At 34.7% G+C, this 19,875-nt stretch overlaps 1 protein-coding gene across 8 annotated transcripts in view; it reads left to right on the top strand.

The window, feature by feature from the left end:
- LOC123525858 (uncharacterized) overlaps positions 1–19,875 on the top strand; it is a 145,948-nt gene that overhangs the window by 61,735 nt on the left and 64,338 nt on the right. For 6 of the 8 annotated variants that reach the window (XM_053538089.1, XM_053538087.1, XM_053538086.1 and 3 more), the window contains exons 8-20: positions 1,128–1,176; positions 2,857–2,935; positions 8,324–8,426; positions 9,611–9,684; positions 11,264–11,366; positions 12,071–12,189; positions 12,553–12,644; positions 14,502–14,519; positions 16,271–16,359; positions 18,006–18,125; positions 18,799–18,946; positions 19,369–19,400; positions 19,728–19,794. In XM_053538089.1, coding sequence (XP_053394064.1) covers positions 1,128–1,176; positions 2,857–2,935; positions 8,324–8,426; positions 9,611–9,684; positions 11,264–11,366; positions 12,071–12,189; positions 12,553–12,644; positions 14,502–14,519; positions 16,271–16,359; positions 18,006–18,125; positions 18,799–18,946; positions 19,369–19,400; positions 19,728–19,794 — 1,093 coding nt within the window. The remainder of the gene's footprint in view (positions 1–1,127; positions 1,177–2,856; positions 2,936–8,323; positions 8,427–9,610; positions 9,685–11,263; positions 11,367–12,070; positions 12,190–12,552; positions 12,645–14,501; positions 14,520–16,270; positions 16,360–18,005; positions 18,126–18,798; positions 18,947–19,368; positions 19,401–19,727; positions 19,795–19,875) is intronic. The other 2 variants (XM_053538088.1, XM_053538084.1) reach the window with 1 other exon arrangement.

Here is a 19,875-nt window from a genome sequence, read left to right as displayed (position 1 = left end):
CCATAACTACTCATTCAAAGTGCCATCTGGGGCATATGTCATCCTATGGAGACAGCTCTTGTTCAACTGATCTTCATGAATTTTGGTCAGAATGATTACCTTGATGAAATCTAGGCCAAGTTCGAAAATTGGCCATCTGGGGTAAAAAACTAGGTCACTAGGTCAAATCAAAGAAAAACCTTGTGTATGCAATAGAGGCTGTATTTTTCAATTGATCTTCATGAATTTTGGTCAGAACGATTACCTTGATGAAATCTAGGCTAAGTTTGAAAATGGGTCATCTGGAATCAAAAACTAGGTTACTAGGTCAAATCAAAGAAAAACCTTGTGTATGCGACTGTATTTTTCAATTGATCTTCGTGAAATTTGGTCAGAATGATTGCCTTGATAAAATCTAGGTCAAGTTCGAATACGGGTCATCTAGGATCAGAAACTAGGTCACTAGGTCATTTCTAAGAAAATACTTTTTTAAACTCAAGAGACCACATTTTTGGTCCAATCTTAATGAAAATTGGCCAGAATATTTGTTTCCATGAAATCACTAGGTCAAACATGTTTACACTGTTATGATATGTTTCACAGGTGAGCGACCTAGGGCCATCTTGGCTCTCCTGTTTTAGGTCAGTAGGTCAAAGTTTAAGGTCACAGTTGATAACCCAGTTTTTCAAGGGGTTAGTAGGTCAACACGGTCTCAGTGACCTAGAGACTGAAAATCGTCACTTATTAAATCTTGAATCATTTCCTGTATAACAGGAAAAGCATGGATTAATGCCAAATCATTGATTACTATGTAAACTAGAGGGTCACCCCTAGCTGTAAACCTTTCTCAAAAGTTGATAATGGTTAATGCATTATATTCCCTTCAATGACCTAAATCTTTCTGTAATTATAAGCTGTATGATCAGGTTTCTTTTATCTGTTTAGAGATTCAAGGGACATTACCAAAATTGTATACGTTTATATACTTTCTTACTTTGTTCAATGATTGTAGGAAATGAAAATTCATAAAGTGGTAAGGCAAATAATTGTTTGATATATTTTCACTTTTACTTTTGTGTGAAACCATGAACAGCAAATAAAAGTGTTGTATGTACTACTGTATATACAGTTTCTGTTTCTGTTTCCAGGCAACACATTTAATGATTAGATTTCCGGCAAATGGACCATGCAATGTTGGTAAGTAAATGTTTCTACAGCGACAGTGTAACAATAACTATTTGTCACAAGTTTATTTCAGTCTGCCTTTTAATATTTTTACTAGTTGTCTCCACCTCCCACCACACAACAAAGTTATAAGGTGGGGGGCGGTATATGGTTTCAAGTTTGTCTGTCTGTCTGTCTGTCTGTCTGTCTGTCCATCCATCTGTAAACACAATCTTGTGTGCACCAACTCTCCTCATCCTCTTGACACAGTTTAATGAAACTTCACACAAGTGATCAGTTCCAACCTTCTTTCAGAAAAAATATTGTAGAGTTATGGGACTTTTTTTTTTGTTACTATACTATATACATAGAGTCTGTATATGCAGTCTTGTGCGCACCTAATCTCCTGAACCCATGCACACAGTTGAATGAAACATCACACAAGTGATCAGTGCCAACCCTAGTTGTGCATGGTGCATGTTAGGTTCTTTCAGAAAAAAATTCTGCAGGGTTATGGGACTTTGTTTCTTGTTCATATACTATGTACATACAGTCTGCATATGCAATCTTGTGCGCACCAACTCTCTTCTTCGCCTTGACACAATTTAATGAAACTTCACACATGTGATCAGTACCAACCCTTATTGTGCATGGGGCATGTTAGGTTCTTTCAGAAAAGAAATTGTAGAGTTATCAGACTTTGTTTTTGTTACTATACTATAAACATAGAGTCTGTATTTGCAATCTTGTGCGCATCTAATCTCCTGAACCCTTGCACACAGTTTAATGAAACTTCACACAAGTGATCAGTGCCAACCCTAGTTGTGCATGGTGCATGTTAGGTTCTTTCAGAAAAATATTCTACAGAGTTATGGGACTTCGTTTTTTTTTTTGTTACTATACTATATACATAAAGTCTATATACATACAGTCCACATAATTATGCAATCTTGTGTGCATCAGATTGCAATGTACTGTGTCAGTGCATGCTGGGGGGTACATTCATCACCTTCAGTGTTAGCTCTAGTTTGTTATGTTTTTGAAATGAACAGAAACAAGTCTGTAAGATGATGAACCTTACTACAGGATTTTCTGGGATTATTTTATCTTGTTTGAAATAATGAAAGTTGCTTTTTGATAAACTTGACAATGTCTGATTAACTTGATACCCAGATACTTCAAGAAGTTAAGTTTATTCTAATTTAATTAAGCCTGATTGGGAAAAGAATTTTAGGCTGTCTTGTACCACTCCTTAGTTTTGCTTCGTGGAAACATGAGAACCGATGTCATTATTTTACAGTACAGCACAGCTTGGGTTAAGAGACCCCTAAGGGAACAGCCAAAATTGATCTCTTAATACAATATAATTTGTTCTTTAACAACACAAAAGGGAACAAAAAAAGTGGTCTCTTAAAAGATGTGGTCTTATAAGTAAATTTATTGTTTATTGAACGGTCAGTAGAAACGCATTGTTCAGACTGTATCTATGGGTTGTATGGTTGGCACTTGCCTCTTTGTTTTCCTGAACTTGATTTTTGATCTATATCTTTCAATGGCATCTTTACCTCGCAGAGATTTTGGATATAGAGTAGTTTTGCAAAAATGAATTTCACATGAATGTTTTCTTCTTTGATTGTTTGAAAATAACATAATGGGTAGATCATTCTTGCCATTGTATTACATTTCTGATGTATATTTGTGGTATATTTTCAGAATTGGATCGGAGACGTCTGAAATACCTCTCTTACAATGCTCAAAGTGATCTCATATTGGAAAAGAAATATACAAAAAGGTAACTTTGATACTTATTATTGAACATTATCTTGCTTTAATGCAGGTCTTGTGCTCTTTGATAAGAATGTTCAGTGTGTAAATTATGGTATGCTTGAAAAGGCTTCATACAGATGTATTTCTCTTTGGTTTTCTCTGTAGTATTTCCTGTACTTAGTATTTTTCATTACTTATTTTTCAGTGAATCATTGAAATATCAGGGTGAAATATATCTGGTATTTTCGCAGTGAAAAATATCAAATATGTTTTTCATGTTTGACAAAATTCTACATGTTTTTTAGTTTCTTACCAGTGAAAAATGTTTGATATTTTTCACTGGTAAGAAACTACAGAACAGGTTAAACTTAGACAAAATATGAAATAAACAGAACAGTGTCTATTTTCAGCATAAGATCAGAATATCTTTCATAAATAAACACCATATTTTACATTATCACTTATGGCTTCACGTTTTATGAAAGAGATAGATATCTTTATTGCCTCCAAAGATTGAAGAATACATATTATAATATAACATTTCAATTTACAAAGCATAATTACAAAACTATAGGTACAATATAACTTCAATGTACAAATCACAATTGCATATTAAGATGAATATTGAATATCAGTTCTAATTATAAATGAGATGCAAACGCATATGTATATTATATCTACATATAGTAGTAACAGAAACAGGTATACATATGTGAGGAATAATAATTGCATCACACGATTCATAAAATCTGCGCATTTGTTAAGTTTTAAAAGCTTATCGAAACGAAACATAAGCATTTAGTTAACAAATATAAGCGTTAGAAATATTGCATTTAACTGTGACATAATTATGCTATCTATATAGAGGTTATATTTGTTTGTTTCAGTGCAAGATGGAAATATCTTTCACATGTGAACCCGAGATATGTTTATGAGTGAACTATATTTTGTTCTTACATGTAAAACAAACAAATTTTCTTTTTATTTCATGTTTTGCTTAAATTTACCCATTTTATAATTTCTTACCAGTGAAAAAATGTATTTGATATTTTTCAGTTTGAAAATACTAAATATATTTCACTCAAATATTTCGATAATTCACTGAAAAAAACCTGTAATAAATCAGGTTTTCTATGTGGGTTTATATTTTTTTTCATTCTTTGTGTTGAAAGGAATTTTTGTCCTGTAACATGCTTGCAATTACTTACTTTGAAATGTGAACACTGACTGAAAGGCAAGAAACATATATTGGTTAACAAATATATATTGGTTAACAAATCACCCTCCGGTAAAAAGAGACATGTACTAATGTGTTGATCTCGGTTTCTGTATTACAAAATGTTGATTGTTATACTTTTTTGTTACACCAGATACCCAATAACAAGGATGATACAGTAAATAAGTAAAACAACCAACAAGATGAGATATATATGCCAAGATCATCTAACAAGCATACCTTGCCTTTTATTACCTGCCCCTGCCTTGTACCATCATCTACTTGGTGTTTTCTGAATCAGTACTGACCTTGTTAGTGGATTTATCCTGTCACTTGCAGTATTTTCGACCCGATATCAGGATGCCGTATATCTTTCTTGATATACCGTCAGTTGATCATGTGACCAGTGATATACGGTCAGTTGATCATGTGACCTTATGATCGATATTGTTGTCATAAGAAATTTTGCAACGAAACCATCATCATTGTGTTGGAAATGTCCGAACTAAGAAAATGAGTGGTCAAATAATGAGTTTTTATTCATAAACGAAGAAGTTATCGCGATTTTTTAATTGTAACCACATTACTGTGTCGGTGATTATGTCATTATATAAGTGACGTCATTACGAATATAACATCATTAAAACGGTTTTCACACACTTATTTTTTTATGCCCCCGAAGGGTGGCATATTAGTTTTCAACTGTCCGTCCTTTTGTTCGTTCGTCACAGCGTTAACTTTTTGCATGAAGGCACTTTACCCGCGAACCACTGCATCCAGGACCTTCAAACTTCACCTGCTGATAGCATACATGTGATAAGTTCAGAATCCCAAAACTGGAGGTTTGCCATTTTTCAGCTGGAGTTGGGGTCTCAAAACTGGAGGTTTTTTATCGACATAAATTAAACGCGCGGACACAAAACTTAGAGACAAAATCCAACATTTTGGCCACACAATTACGCATGAGACCAGAAGAAACAATCCTCATAACTCTTGATTTGAATTTTGACAGAGTTATAAATGCCACTTTTTAACTTACATTTTTTGGTTAAAGTTTTATATAATGTCCAATATCTCTGTTACATTCAAAGCTGTTGACTATTATGCCCCTTTTACTGGCAAAGCTTTAACTGCCCCTTTTACTGGCAAAGCTTTAATTCAGAGTCCATCATTGAGAAAAGTCAAGCATGCCATCTTACAGAAGCTCCCTCTTGTTCTAGAATTAACAGATTAAATTTTTTGAAATAAAGTCTCAATTTAGGTCTGAAATGGTGGTGAACATGCATTAACATTATTCTACTCGAGGAATGAAAAAACAACGATGCTCTAAATTGGTCTGAACACAACTCATACTCCGAGTCATAAATTATGTAAATTCCTTACCCCACCTACTTTCGTAATAAAATACTGATCATTAATGATTTTGACATGAAAAACAGAAAACACAAATGCATCAAAATGTATTTACCCTTACCAAACTAATGTAGATTGATGTTATCATATAAATTAGTGTGTGTTTTCATCCAATTTTCAATGAAATAAGCCCGATTTTGTGAGCAAATTAATTTGGTAAACATTGGAAGAAAATGGCGTAACTGCATAAGGGGAAATAACGTTCATGTTCTAAAAATAGTAACGGGTTGGTTTTCCCAACTATTATTTATGTGATTTTATTACCGAACAAAACTTTTCTTTGAATAATCAGAAATTCATTTCAGCTGGGAATGATTTCTTATGACTGGGATTTGTTTGCTTCAAATTGGTAAATAATGAAGCATATGGGTTGATATTCGGCCACGTGAGACAGGTGGAAAAGGCCCTGCTTGTCTAATCCCTTATCAAAACAATTAATCATGTTATCACCTGTGAAAAACAACTCTTTCCACCAGGTACATGTGTGTCAAACATGTATAATACACAACAGTCGGTGACACTTTGATTTACTGTGTAAACATGTTTGGCACTCCTCGGTAATTATCAGTTATAATTTACCGATTTTTTTTTTTTTTTTTTGAAAAGCGGGAGAATTATGGTTTTTATCGGGAGACGGGAGGCAAGGTGAAAAAATCGGGATTTTGACCCTCCCGCGCGGGAGATGCTGATGTATTGAGTACATGACCCCTACTGACTTTGGGGTCACCAGGTCAAAGGTCAAGGTCACAGGGGCCAACGTTAACTTTTTGCATGAAGGCACTTTACTCGCGAACCACTGCACCCAGGACCTTCAAACTTCCCGTGCTGTTAGTACTTATTGAGTACATGACCCCCACTGACTTTGGGGTCACCAGGTCAAAGGTCAAGGTCACAGGGGCCAATGTTAACTTTTTGCATGAAGGCACTTTACTCGCAAACCACTGCACTCAGGACCTTCAAACTTCGCGTGCTGATAGTACTTATTGAGTACACGACCCCTACTGTCTTTGGGGATCACCAGGTCAAAGGTCAAGGTCACAGGGGCCAACGTTAACTTTTTGCATGAAGGCACTTTACTCGCGAACCACTGCACCCAGGACCTTCAAACTTCCCATGCTGATAGTACTTATTGAGTACACAACCCCTACTGACTTTGGGGTCACCAGGTCAAAGGTCAAGGTCACAGGGGCCAATATTAACTTTTTGCATGAAGGCACTTTACTCGCGAACCACTGCACCCAGGACCTTCAAACTTCGCATGCTGATAGTACTTATTGAGTACACGACCCCTACTGACTTTGGGGTCAAATGTCAAGGTCACTAGGTCAAAGGTCAAGGCGCTGCGGGGGCATTTGTCACCATTAGTGACAACTCTTGTTGTAAAATAAATTGCCAAATATCGGAAAATGAAGTAATGACAAGATAAATAGAATAATAGGTTCGTGCCTAAGATGGAGAAAGTTTATCTGGCTCGGCTCCGGACGTTATCAGGTTCGCCTTCGGCTCACCCGATAACCTCCTCTGCCTCGCCAGATAAACTTTCTCATCTACGGCACTAACCTATTATTCTCTATTTCATTGACAACTTTTTTCATCCTTCTTTCTTAAATCCTGGAAAAGAAAAGTAATACAAGAAAGTAGTAAGTCAAAGTGACTGAAGGGCTAAGAAAACACAGAGTTAGTGATGAAACAAGGTGTTACGTCAACTTGTTTGCTGAAGCCTGTTTTTTTGTCGAGCCCACTTGCGGAAGCGAAGACATAGTTGTCCAAATGGCTGTTTGGTGTATTGCGTGCGTGCGTCCATCCGGATTTGTTTGTCTGGACCATGTTAACCTCAGTGAGACGGAGTGTCTTGCGCAAACCCCAGGTTCCTATCTCAAAGGTCAAGGTCACAGTTGGAGGTCAAAGGTCATGTCAGATCTTGTCCGGCCCATAACTTTGACATGCATTGAGGAATCTTGTTTATATTTGGCATGGTTATTTAACTCAATGAGATGGAGTGTCATGTGCAAACCCCAGGTTTCTATCTCAAAGGTCAAGGTCACAGGGGTTAAATGTCATTTTAGAGCTTGTCCAGGCCATAACTTTGATAAGTATAAAGCAATCTTTTTTTCTTTGGCGTAAATGTTCACCTCTATGAGACAGAGTGTCTTGCGCAAACCTCGGACTCCTATCTCAAAGGTCAAGGTTACACTTAAGGGTCAAAGGTCATTTTAGAGTGTGTCCGGGCTGTAACTTTGCCATGCATAAAGTAATCTTATTTTTATTTGGCATAAATGTTTGCCTCAATGAGACACAGTGTCCTGTGCAACTCCCATACCCCTACCTCAAAGGTCAGATCATACTTAGAGGTCAAAGGTCGAAATTTGGTGCAGTTTTCCTTTTCAGGGCTGTAACCCAGCCATGGATTGAGGATTTCTTAAAAAACTTGGCACAATCGTTTGCCTCAATGAGATAGTCTGTCTGTCGTAAGTAGTTGAAAAGGTCAAGGTCACACTCAGGGGACAAAGGTCAAAAGTTGATGCAGTTTCTCTTGTTTGGGCTGTAACTTAGCCATGGATGGAGATGTTCTTAAATAACTTAGCAGAAAAGTTTGTTACAATCAGTTCTTTTAATAGTATCATAAATGTTAGTCCTTTTTAACAGCTGGCAGACTCGACATGTTGCCCGTGGGCATCTAGTTTATCAGAAAATGTATAGGTAGGCAGTAAAAGAAAATATTATAAAACTGGTTGTTAAACTTGACACATTTAGTCAGTTATCTTTTTTTTATACTAATTTCAGGGAGTTTTCAGTATTAAAATACAGGAAGACATTTATAGAAGATATCCTGGATGCTCGGTACGGGGACAGAGAACGATGTAACATGTTACTCCTACTCCTTGTGGTATGTTGACTCAGCTCATTCTTTTACGATAGCCTCATTAACAAACAGGCAAGATATGACCACAGTCTAATAATATATTGAAGCAGTCTACCAATATTTGACAGAAGTCTTGACAACATGTAGCAGCAGTCTTGCAATGTATGCCAACCATCTGATATTATATGGCAAGTCTGACAATATATGTATGTGTTGTTGCCTAATAGTTTATTAGTCCCCTACTGGTTAAAAACCAGTTTTGGGAACAATAGGAATGCGCTTTTCCATCCAGCCGTCAAAGGCCAAAAGGGCTTTTTTCCTATCCAGTCTGTAACTCAACAATTCTTAAAGGGATTTTAATATTACTTAGCACAAATGTTCACCATTTGATTGTCATGCGCAAGAACCAAGTCCCTAGGTCTAAGGTCAAGGTCGCACTTAGAGGTCAAAGGTCAAATTTAAGAATGATTGTCCGGAGCATTTCTTCATGCATGGAGGGATTTTGATGTAACTTGGCACAAAATTTAATGTTTACCACCATGAGGCACCATTGTTTTTAGAATAACTTCCCTTTGTTGTCACTATAAATAACTTATGTTGTAACTTTTTTATTACTGACTGTAGGGAAAAATCGAGACCACTTTTCTGTGGTACAACATGCACGTTACATCCAATTTTAGGTGTTTTTTCGACCTATCTCAACCTGGCAGAGAGTTTTTTGTGGACTTATGTGGACTTATATTATGTAGAATTTTTTTTTTTTTTTTAGGATTAACTTCCCTTTGTTGTTACTATAAATAACTTATATTAACTTTTTTATAATTGGCCAAAAAAATTCCATATGAAAATACAGGTGCTAGTGTAAAGAAATTTGCTATGACGGGCGTATATTGTGACATTCTAGCACTCTTGTTTATATTTATAGATGTTACGAACCAATCAACAACTGTAGGTTTTTGTATATGCAAATTTTAATCCAAGTGTTTTATTATAACATATTGTATATAAATTTGCTCCAATTTACTGAAAAAAGAATAGTTGCATCGCAATGAACATCCTACAATGTCCTTTATTCATATATGCATAACATCTCAGCAATAGAATTACAAATATTTTGCTATTTAAATGTTATTGTGTTTAGATAGGACTCTTTATATGTATTTTGTTTTAATGTATATACTAGCTTATTGGATCCTTGTGTTTTGTAGGCCACACTTGAATTTGTTATGCCTACGCATCTTGTAAAAGAAACCCTCGAAGTTGCCAAACTTAGCAAAATAGGGTAAGTGACTTATATATACAGCAGATGGTGAAAAAATTGCTTGAACTACGTTAGGAGTCTTGGTGATAGTGGACAAATGGCACAAATGTTCACCACATCGAGAGGACGTGCAGAGCGCATGTTTTGGATGGCTTGCTTTAAATTCAAGGTCACAGGTGTCAAAGGTCATACCTTTGGGCGTATATTGCTCCGCATAGCGGTGCTCATGTCAGGGCCTCCACTGGGCCTCAGAAAGTTGTAGCCACTTTTTGTGCCCCATCATGAGTGGTGGGGGCATATAGATTTGGTCGTGTCCGTGCGTCCGTCGTCCAAAGTTCGTGACGCGCCTAGCTCAAAAGGTATTTGATATAAATTAATGAAACCTTGCATGAGTCTTTATCATGATATGAACTTTTACACCTTCTATTTTCGTCTGGCTCCACCCCCTGTTTCTAGAGTTATGGCCTCTAAAGTAGTCAAAAATGCACATTTTCATTTTGTGACACACCTAGCTCAAAAAGTATTCGATATAGATTCATGAAATCTTGCATGAGTCTTAATCATGATATGAACTTGCGCACCTCCTATTTTTCATCTGGCTCTGCCCCCTATTTCCAGAGTTATGGCCCCTGAAATAGTCAAAATTACACATTTTCACCTTGTGACGCACCTAGCTCAAAAAGTATTTAATGCAAATTGATTAAACCTTGCATGAGTTTTTATCATGATATGAACTTGTGCACCTTCTATTTTTCATCTGGGTCCGCTTTCTATTTCCAGAGTTATGGCCCCTGAAATAGTCAAAAATGCACATTTTCACCTTGTGACGTGCCTAACTCAAGAAGTATTTCATATAAATTGACTAAACCTTGCACAAGTCTTTATCATGTTATGAACTTGCACACCTCCTATTTTTTGACTGCTCCGCCCCATATTTTCAGAGTTATGGCCCCTGAAATAGTCAAAAATGCACATTTTCACCTAATAATGTGCCTAGCTCAAAAAGTATTTGATGTAAATTCATGAAACCTTGCTTGAGTCTTTATCATGATGTGACCTTGCACACTTGGCATTCTTCTTGGGAATCTTAGCACTTATTACAGAGTTATGGCCCTTGAAATAGCCAAAATAGTGGATTTTTTGTTTATGATGCTCATAGCTCAAAAAGTATATGGCCTAGAATAATGAATCCTTTTCATAAAATGTTTGTTGAGGTTATAACCCCTTAAGACTACAAACATTTGAATGATTGCCCCTTATTTGTGACAAATGTACCAGTGGGGGCACACCCTGTGTCCTACAGACACATTCTAGTTGAGAGAAACTGCCAAATTGAAGCTGAATTTGGCCACATTTTAATAAAATTCTTGTAGCCACTTTCAAAATCTGTAGCCAGTTCTTTGAATTTGTAGCATTTGGCTACATTGGCGAATGGCAGCGGAGGCCCTGCTTGTTCAAACTTCATATTTCAATAAGAAGTGATAACTTTGGCATGCATGATCAGTATAATAAAGGCTGAGGTTCTTTACAGGAAATGTATCATTTCCCAATTTATGTATCCCTCAATGTTTAAGAAAGTGACCATTTTATTTTTTTTCAGGAAAGTATATTCTATGGATCTGTTTTTACTGCCAAAAGATATCCGATGTCATATTGTGTGTATATTACTGGGTGCTGTCAAAATTGATAAAGATTCAAAAGAGGTAAGGAAACCTGGGAAGGATTGTATGAGTTATTGTGTTGCATGATTGTATCAAAGATATAACAATCAATTAAACACAGTAAATTGCAGTTGTGATTGTCTTGATAGAATGCAACAGCAAAAGCTGCAATTTCAGTTAAAGTTTTCCATAATATCGGTGATATAAAAATCTACATATTTGTCATTCACTGATTTCCAACATGAATCACAGTTGTATGAATTTACTCCATATTTTGACTCACAAGTACCCAAGGGATATTTATTATCTGACAGAGGGTAGAAAGACTAATGTTATAAATTAAAGATTTGTTGTATAAATGAAGAGATAGTAACCTGCAGCAAGGACAGCATTACAATGATACTTTTATTCATATCCATATAATTATGTATTGCAAGTTACCAATTGGCCAAAGAATAGTATTATCTGAGCATAACAAGTTTGCTGTGAAGCTAATGATTCAAGCAACACAGATAACATTAAGGTAGTGGTCCGCAATTTCTCTGTGTTATATAACATATCCTCCATAAGTGTTTTTGTCAACCTTCGGCCATAACAGAATTTTTTTTATAGACGTAGAGTGCAGAAGTGGCATATGGAAAAAACATAAACAAACGAAAAGAACCAATTGTCACTACAGGTCCATAGCCTTAAAACAAGAACCTTCTGTAACTCTTTTCACACTGACTGCTTTTGTTTTATTTCAGGATGGTGGATTATATGACAAACTATATTTGTGTTTGTTCTACACAGTAGCAGAGCTATCAAAACTTTCCAACTCTATATTTGGTAGAAACACAGCGCCAAAATTAAAAATGACAGAGTTGTAAGTATGAGGACTTTTAACTCATTTTGCACTGAGTTATTCATCTCAGCTGTGAAGCTGTCTTGAAAAAAATACATGTACTTCCTTTGGGAAAATCACCTTTAATGTCTTTATAAGATACCATAGTCATTTTTTCACAAGTAGCTTGTAACTGTAGTTCTTGGTTTGAGAGTTTTATTCCAAGAACCATGCTTCTCTTTTCCTTGACTGTTTAAGAGCTGTAACTCATTTTAAACTAAACATAGTAGTGCTCCTTTTGTAAAAAAGACATACATAGATTGGCTATATATGACATTTTAAAAACACATACAGAAAGTTTAGTATCGTGGTGTCTGGTTAGGAAAACATGTGTTTTATTTCTAGGTACAGAGATTACAAGTGTTTGCTGGCATCAGAGATAGTGCAGCTACTGTGTATAGTGCCAGCATTCTTTGAATACATTGACAAGGATGTTGGTAAGATCTTTGTTTTTCCATTCATATTTTGGAGTTTTTTTTTGTTTTGTTTTATATAATGACCCTTGAAAAGAAAAGCATGGATGCGTTTGAAGTTTGAATTTTATAAAAATAACTGAGACTGATATCGCAGTGTATGTTACACTATATCTTCAGAAACGAAACTGATCATTTTTGTTTCCACAAGATGATACTCCGAATTTGTTATGAATACAGGAAGGTCCTCTGCCATCTTGCATCTTTCATGAACATTTTACTTTGAACAACTTCCTCTCATGAGCCCCAGATGGATATTCTGATTGGTCTATGGCTTCCTGGCATTAACCTGTGTTAGATCTGTCCTAATGGTTCTGCTCCATGCCATATGGGGGATGCCAGAGCTAAAAATAAATTTAAACATCATCTTGAGAAGCCTCTTGATACATGTAAAGCAAACTTGATCTGTAATGTCTTTAAATTCTCCTCAGCACAGAAAGGTCTCCAGAGCTAAACAATTTCTTCTCATAAACCATTATCTTCACCAAACCTGGTCAATAGCATCATTGCATTAACCTTCCTCAAACTTGTTCATCTAATGTTTGAGCTCTGCAGCAGGCAAGGACTGATTCAGATAAACTAAGGACAATATAAAAATTAATATATTGCTACTCACTGGCTGTATTTCTGACTTAGATCTGCAATGGACTGATAGATCTACAATAGACTTCTGTTATTATTATTATATTATCTAATTCTATTTTTTTAATTCTTTTTTAAACAATTAAAGCATATATTTGTAGAACTGAGTCTTAGTTAGATTAAAACAGTTGACAATTACATAAAACAGTGGTCAAGCATGTTATCTGACAACTCTGTGTACTTGAAATACTTTTAGGTAGCTGTGTTAAACTTAATAAAAACAACAACAAAATAATTACATAGTGAAAAAAAAAACAAGACTGGAATTTAAACCTGAGAGCCACAAAGTAGCAGTTTAATGCAGTAATAGTTTTGATGCTTTGTGATTGAGCAACAGAGAGGCTGATACAAGGGTTTCCAAAACTGGTAAATTTGTCCATTTAATTTTCAAAGAAATATGGATACCAATCATCTGTTTGCTAGAATTCTCGTGAACGTTAACAGCATAAAGGTGTAATCTCAGTTTTACAGAATCCTTTGTTTACTGGTTTTGATTAGTGAAATAGTGAAAAGAAAATGATAATCTAGTTGCTAGGCAGACTACTTTGGCCCTTTTTCATGGCATTGTGTCCATTTTGCAGTTTAACATTTTGTTTGTGAAATGTCGCAGGATTTGTGTACAGTTGCGCTATATAAATCTGGTATAATATATAATAAATAATATAAATATATACATGACAGTAGTATCTAAAATGAATTTGTAGTTGTGGTAGTTTACTCTCAAGGAAGGAAAAAATGAGCAATAAGTTTTATCCTTAGTTTTAGAGCATATAAAATTGTCAACAAAATCGTACAGCATTAATATACATAACTGCAGTATAATTTCATAATTTGAAGAAAAAATTGTCTGTCTGTACATGGTGAGTGATTAGGGTCAGCTTTGCCATCTTGTTCTTTATAATCTCTCGGACAGTCATGTGAACCCACCCATTGTATGTGCCTTGAATATAACCACCTTTACTGGTACAAGATGTAAACTAGCCCACTTTGTAATTTATTGCATGTATATACATAATATGTATTCCTATTTCTAGCAGTATATTTGCTTGAAATGATATTTAAACAGTTATAGATAAGACTAGATTTTTGTTTCATTTATATATATAATAAGCAGAAATTTAAATATGTATTTCATAACAGTACATGTGTAGCTTGTTTTAACATTTGCCTGGTTTATAGATATGCCTGGTGCATCTGGTAAGGAGTTAGTTCCCTATAGATATACCTATGTATCGTTACTTTCATTTGTCCTCAAAGCTAATAAATTCCAGCTTTCACCTCTGTAATTATGTAGTCTTTTTGGTTTGCAATGTTTCACCTTCCTGTTGTCACCTTGTTCTTCATTGATATCATTTACCATATGTCAGATTTCTGTTTTTTTTCCCATAGTTTTCATTAATATTATTTACCATATAAGTCATACCTCTAGTTTGTTCCCCGTAGTTTTTAGTAATAGTATAGCTAAGCCCACATAGCTACCCCAACAGTTCTAGCTTTGAGTTGTCAGTTATGTAGGTTATACAGGTGAAGCTGGAGACTTTAACATCAACTTGGGTTTTTTTCTGAATCAATAACAAAGTTGCATTCTTATCCTCCAAACCCAGTGTTTAACATTGTAGCCCTGAGATTAAGAATTGACAGACAAGTCTGAGATAATTTTACCAGAGTTCAGTCATTGTCCCTTCAAATACATATAGAGGTACAGCCTCTTAGTGTAGTCCAGAATTCTACGAGCTTGTTTTGCCAACTGTTAGTATGTGCATGTGTAAATTGGTACATTGTACTTACATTATCAGATCATGTTGTTATCAGATCATGTTGTTATGTAGATTTCAGCTTAATATCCCTGCAAAAATAGCTACAGTTGATATATATTGTAGTGACTTTAATTCTTTCTATTTCTTTGTATACCATGTTGTCACAGTATCACTCACATTTCATCTTTCGTCTTCAGCACTGCTTGTTGCTCTTTGTTACAAATGCCTCATATCTAAAACACACATATATAGTGTAGAACTGTTGTTAACATCGGCACACATATGTTTATGTCTTAGCACTCCTATTGTAAAAAATATTGCACACAATTACATTCATGAACTCTGTATATATCTCTGTCTTCTTTCTTCTAGTTTTCGTTAAGCAACTTATTTGACTACAAGTTGGTCATATGTAAGAAAACTTCGTGATAGTGTCCATGATCATGTTAAATAGTTGTCCTTGTTTCTCTTTACATGTATTTTGCAATTACAATGATTTCCCCCTCCTCAGGAACAGTAGAAAAGTAAACTTCTGAAATTGAAGAAAAAGTAACTAAAACTACAACCTGAAGGTAAAGGAAGCAGTGATCCTTATACAATATGTAGAGGATTTTGGCTTGTTTCAGTGTTAGATTGAATTATGTAATTGTTTCACCAACAGAACACCAGATACAATGTTTTCACGAGAGGCGTAACCATAAGTGAATATGTAATATGACATGGTTAGGATTGAAAAATATTTTGATCTTGCATATAAATTACATAGACTTTCTTTTCATTTTATGCTTTTACTAAATTTTACCCATTTATAGTTTTTCACCTGTGAAAACTATATTACACTGTGAAAATACCAGATATAATTCACAGCAGTATTCCAATAATTCATAAAAATAAGTGGTATATATCTTATATACCAATATTAGCACCCATATTTAACAATATTTATATAAGTGTCTGTAATATAGAAGATATGGGGTTTTATACTGAGTATCTGTTGTAGTGTAAGTCTAGGTCAAAATTGCACAATTAGGATGATTGATAATAGAGGAAAAGTTTTCTTTTGTCTTCAGCACTTGGCAGTAAGTGTAAGATGTGCTAAGATTTAATGAAGTTTGTAATTCTTTGACATATAATCAGTACTGTTATTATACAGTAACAGATATTTGTCAGTAAAATAATTTTATGTTGTAGGTGTCGTGAATCTAGTAGTCACTGCAACAGGTGACCATATGATTAAAGAAAAAGTCAGCAGTTTGTCACAAACTATTGAAAGCTCTGGGGTAGGTCTACTATTTATAATTTCTATAAAGTTATAGTAAAAGTGTAATGTTGAAGTGATATCAGTGATAGACTGCTTATGTTTACCGTGGAATTATTGTATATAAAATAGTATGTATGTAATGAGATAACGTATATGTATAAGTTACTGAAATAAAGTTATGTTCGGTTCTGTTTAAATATTTTCTTTGCTGAAGCTCTCGCTAAAACTGGATCGCTTTACCTCCACAAAATAAGTTTATTCAAATTTATAGCAGTCTTTTTACAGTAGGTTGTTTAACTGATTGGTAATGTGGTAGGTCACTCTGATGCAGAATGTTTGTGGAGCAAAACGTTTCCGTATTTTAAAAGGGATTGCAATGAAACTTCATACACTTGATTACTGCATTTTTAGCTCGACTATACGAAGAATGGAGAGCTATCCTACTCGACCTGGCGTCTGCGTCCTTCCACATCAGCACTTTGGTTAAAGTTTTGATGCACTTTCTTTTTGTACCCCCCGACAACAAAGTTGTAAGGGGGGGTATACTGGTTTCAGGTTGTCTGTCCGTAGACACAATTGGGGCTACCATCTCTCCTTATCCCATTGACTTGAAATTTTGATCACTTTCACACTTAGTGATACTGAGTTACTTCAACTTAAATAGTTGTTCCATACACGTTATTCTATTAAAAAAAATTTGCCCGAGTTATTTCATGATTTTCCCTTTTTACTATATAAATTAGTAAAGCTTTGGTCACTTTCTCTATCCCATTATTACAAATGGATTTATTCAAACCAAACATAGTTGTGCAGGGCATATCAGCCACTTTTTAAAAATAAATTTGCCCATAGTTTCATGAAATTATCCTCTTTTTTACTTAAATTATAGTAAACTTGTGGCACTCTTCACCCCTTGACACATTATTACTTACAATGGTCATCATGTGTATTGGCATTAGGGGGGGGGTACTATATATAAATAGTTTTGGCAATCTCATCCCGATAATGAACTCCACATGATAGTACACCATGGTGCATGAAGTCTTGCACCAGTTAATTGTTCAAATAATTAAAACACCCCGCTTTACCTTAACTTAAGAATTCCAGGTAAGTCTTTTGGTGCACTTCTTTTAATACATATCTCATAGTTATGAGCGTTAATACTGGTATTGAGTCAAAACTGTAAAATAGTTGTTCAACATCATCACACCATGACTCAATCTATATGAGATTTCAAACTAAATATGTTCCATACACTCTTGGGCCACCATTGCAGCATTTCATGAATTACCCCCCCTTTTTACTACAATTTCAGGTTAAAGCTTTGTGCACTTTCACTCTACTCAGTTATTACTGAATGGATTTGATTCAAACTTAAAATAGTTGTTCCACCTTATCACCCACATCATATGACACAAGGTCCATAACTCTGGCACCAATTTTTCATGAATTATGCCCCGTTTTACTTAGAATTAAAGGTTAATTTTATGTATGCATTATTCAACTAATATGACCTTCAAATTTTGTAATTACAAAATGGATATTGTTAACCAACTACTATACATTCACGTGGCCATAACACCTATTTTGGCAGTATTATAAATTAGTTTGTTACAATAAATATGCTATATTTAGTGGTCATAATATATGGTGTTTATTTTGCAGGGAGATGTGAAGAAACTGTATGAGGAACTGTCAGATTTTTTACTTCAGAAGGTGCAGGAGCAGTCATTAAATCTGACAAATAAAAGACAAACACTTTCTGCAGAGGACCAAGTCATTACTGTATGTTATACCAGTGTTTATTGGGAGTGGGGAGAAGAAGTTAGATACTGAGGTTTAAAGAAGTGGTTAATATATCACACTATAACTGAAAAACATTATAAAAGTAGGATCTACAAAAAATCATGCTGCATCCTTGAAAACAAGTCAAGATGGTCAAGCACTGTGCTCACAAACTGTAAAAAGCATATTCTATTATAGGTTTGCTTTTACACATTGACATTTTATTTTTAATGAAACAGAAGTAACAAAACCATGTAGTACTGGTGTAAAAGTGAGATATCTAAAAAAAACATTGAACATTAGTTGTGTGTATGTGAGATAGCCAAAACAACGCGTATGTGAAATAAAAAAACACACACACCAATTTTCACATCTTTGTATGACATGGCCAGTGAGCAAACACTTTGACCTCCCACACTAGGCTATTGAAGCAGTCAGTGAGCTTTTGGTGTGTATGTGAGATATCACACAAAAAAGAACCATCATTTGGAAAGACTGTTTTTTGGAAAAGGGCTTTCAACTTTAATGATCATTATGCATTGCAATGTTTCCATTTTCATCCACGATAATGAATATTAATATTAATGTTTTATAGAATGGAGACTGTTGTATCTTAATATGTTAAATAGATGGTCCTTTACATGAAGGTGATGTATGTAGATCTATTTTCTAGGCAACCAAATCCATACCAATGAAGAGTGCAAGGTCACCAGTAGATGCAGCCGACTTCCATGCTAAAGGTATAACAAGTCCAAATCTGGACCCACCAACAGTACTCAGTGCAAGAAGACAGGCTGAGAAAAACAGGAAACACTTCCCACGTATGTAACGTGTCATTCTTAAGTGCAGAATTACACGAAACATTTCTTCAGTACAGAAAAATTTTGCCAACTAACTTTAAAGTCTTCTGTAATAAGCATTTCTTATAGAAGTTGTTGATTTTTAAGTCTGAAACTTAATATGGTAAGAAACTTTAACTTATATTTCAGGGTATTTGAAAATACCAATAATAGCCCAGTTATCTGAAAGAAGAGTGATTGTTTATGCCTGTTCATTTATAGAAAATCTTAAAAATGAAGTTGTATGTATTATTTAAGGTTTTAAAAAAAATCTGGATTAACAACTTTTTATGCAATACAATATTTTTCATAGTTTACAAATTTATATATTGACCTGCACCAACACTGTCAGTTCTGTGTGATTTGTTATGAAATTCTTGCAAAGTTTTTCCCTTTTCCTTCAGGTCTTGGTGACTTTTTACTTCTTGGACCACAGGTAAAAACATTGCATATCTCTTAACTGAAAAAAAGTATTAAAGTACATTCTGAATCTTGTAAAATTATCAAGAAATGTATCTTTTTGTACATTTTAACTATCATACATACAATTTATGTGTAATTTATGTTACCTTTAACATGCCAAGAAAACAGCTTAAAATGCATGTTTTTACTTATACACACTCATTCATATAAGAGAAATTGAATTGTAAACTGCACTTCATTGCCTTATCTTAATGCAACCATTGGAGAAACATTTGAAATTCAAATCCAATTTGAAATTGGAGCACTAACATTTTATTGAGATAATTGTGATTTATTTCAGACGCTTGGTAAAGTGATAGGGTTACCACAGCCATTTGTTGCTCATGTTGCTATGGATTCAGTGCCAGGTACCAGCTTCTTCAAATAGGTGTTGGGTCCATCTTCATTGATGTACCAAGTCTCAAATTTAGACACAAAAAGAAATGAAA

This window comes from Mercenaria mercenaria, chromosome 3, assembly GCF_021730395.1.
Source record: "Mercenaria mercenaria strain notata chromosome 3, MADL_Memer_1, whole genome shotgun sequence".
Taxonomy (NCBI): Eukaryota; Metazoa; Mollusca; class Bivalvia; order Venerida; family Veneridae; genus Mercenaria; species Mercenaria mercenaria.
This window is presented reverse-complemented; position numbering and strand designations above follow the sequence as displayed.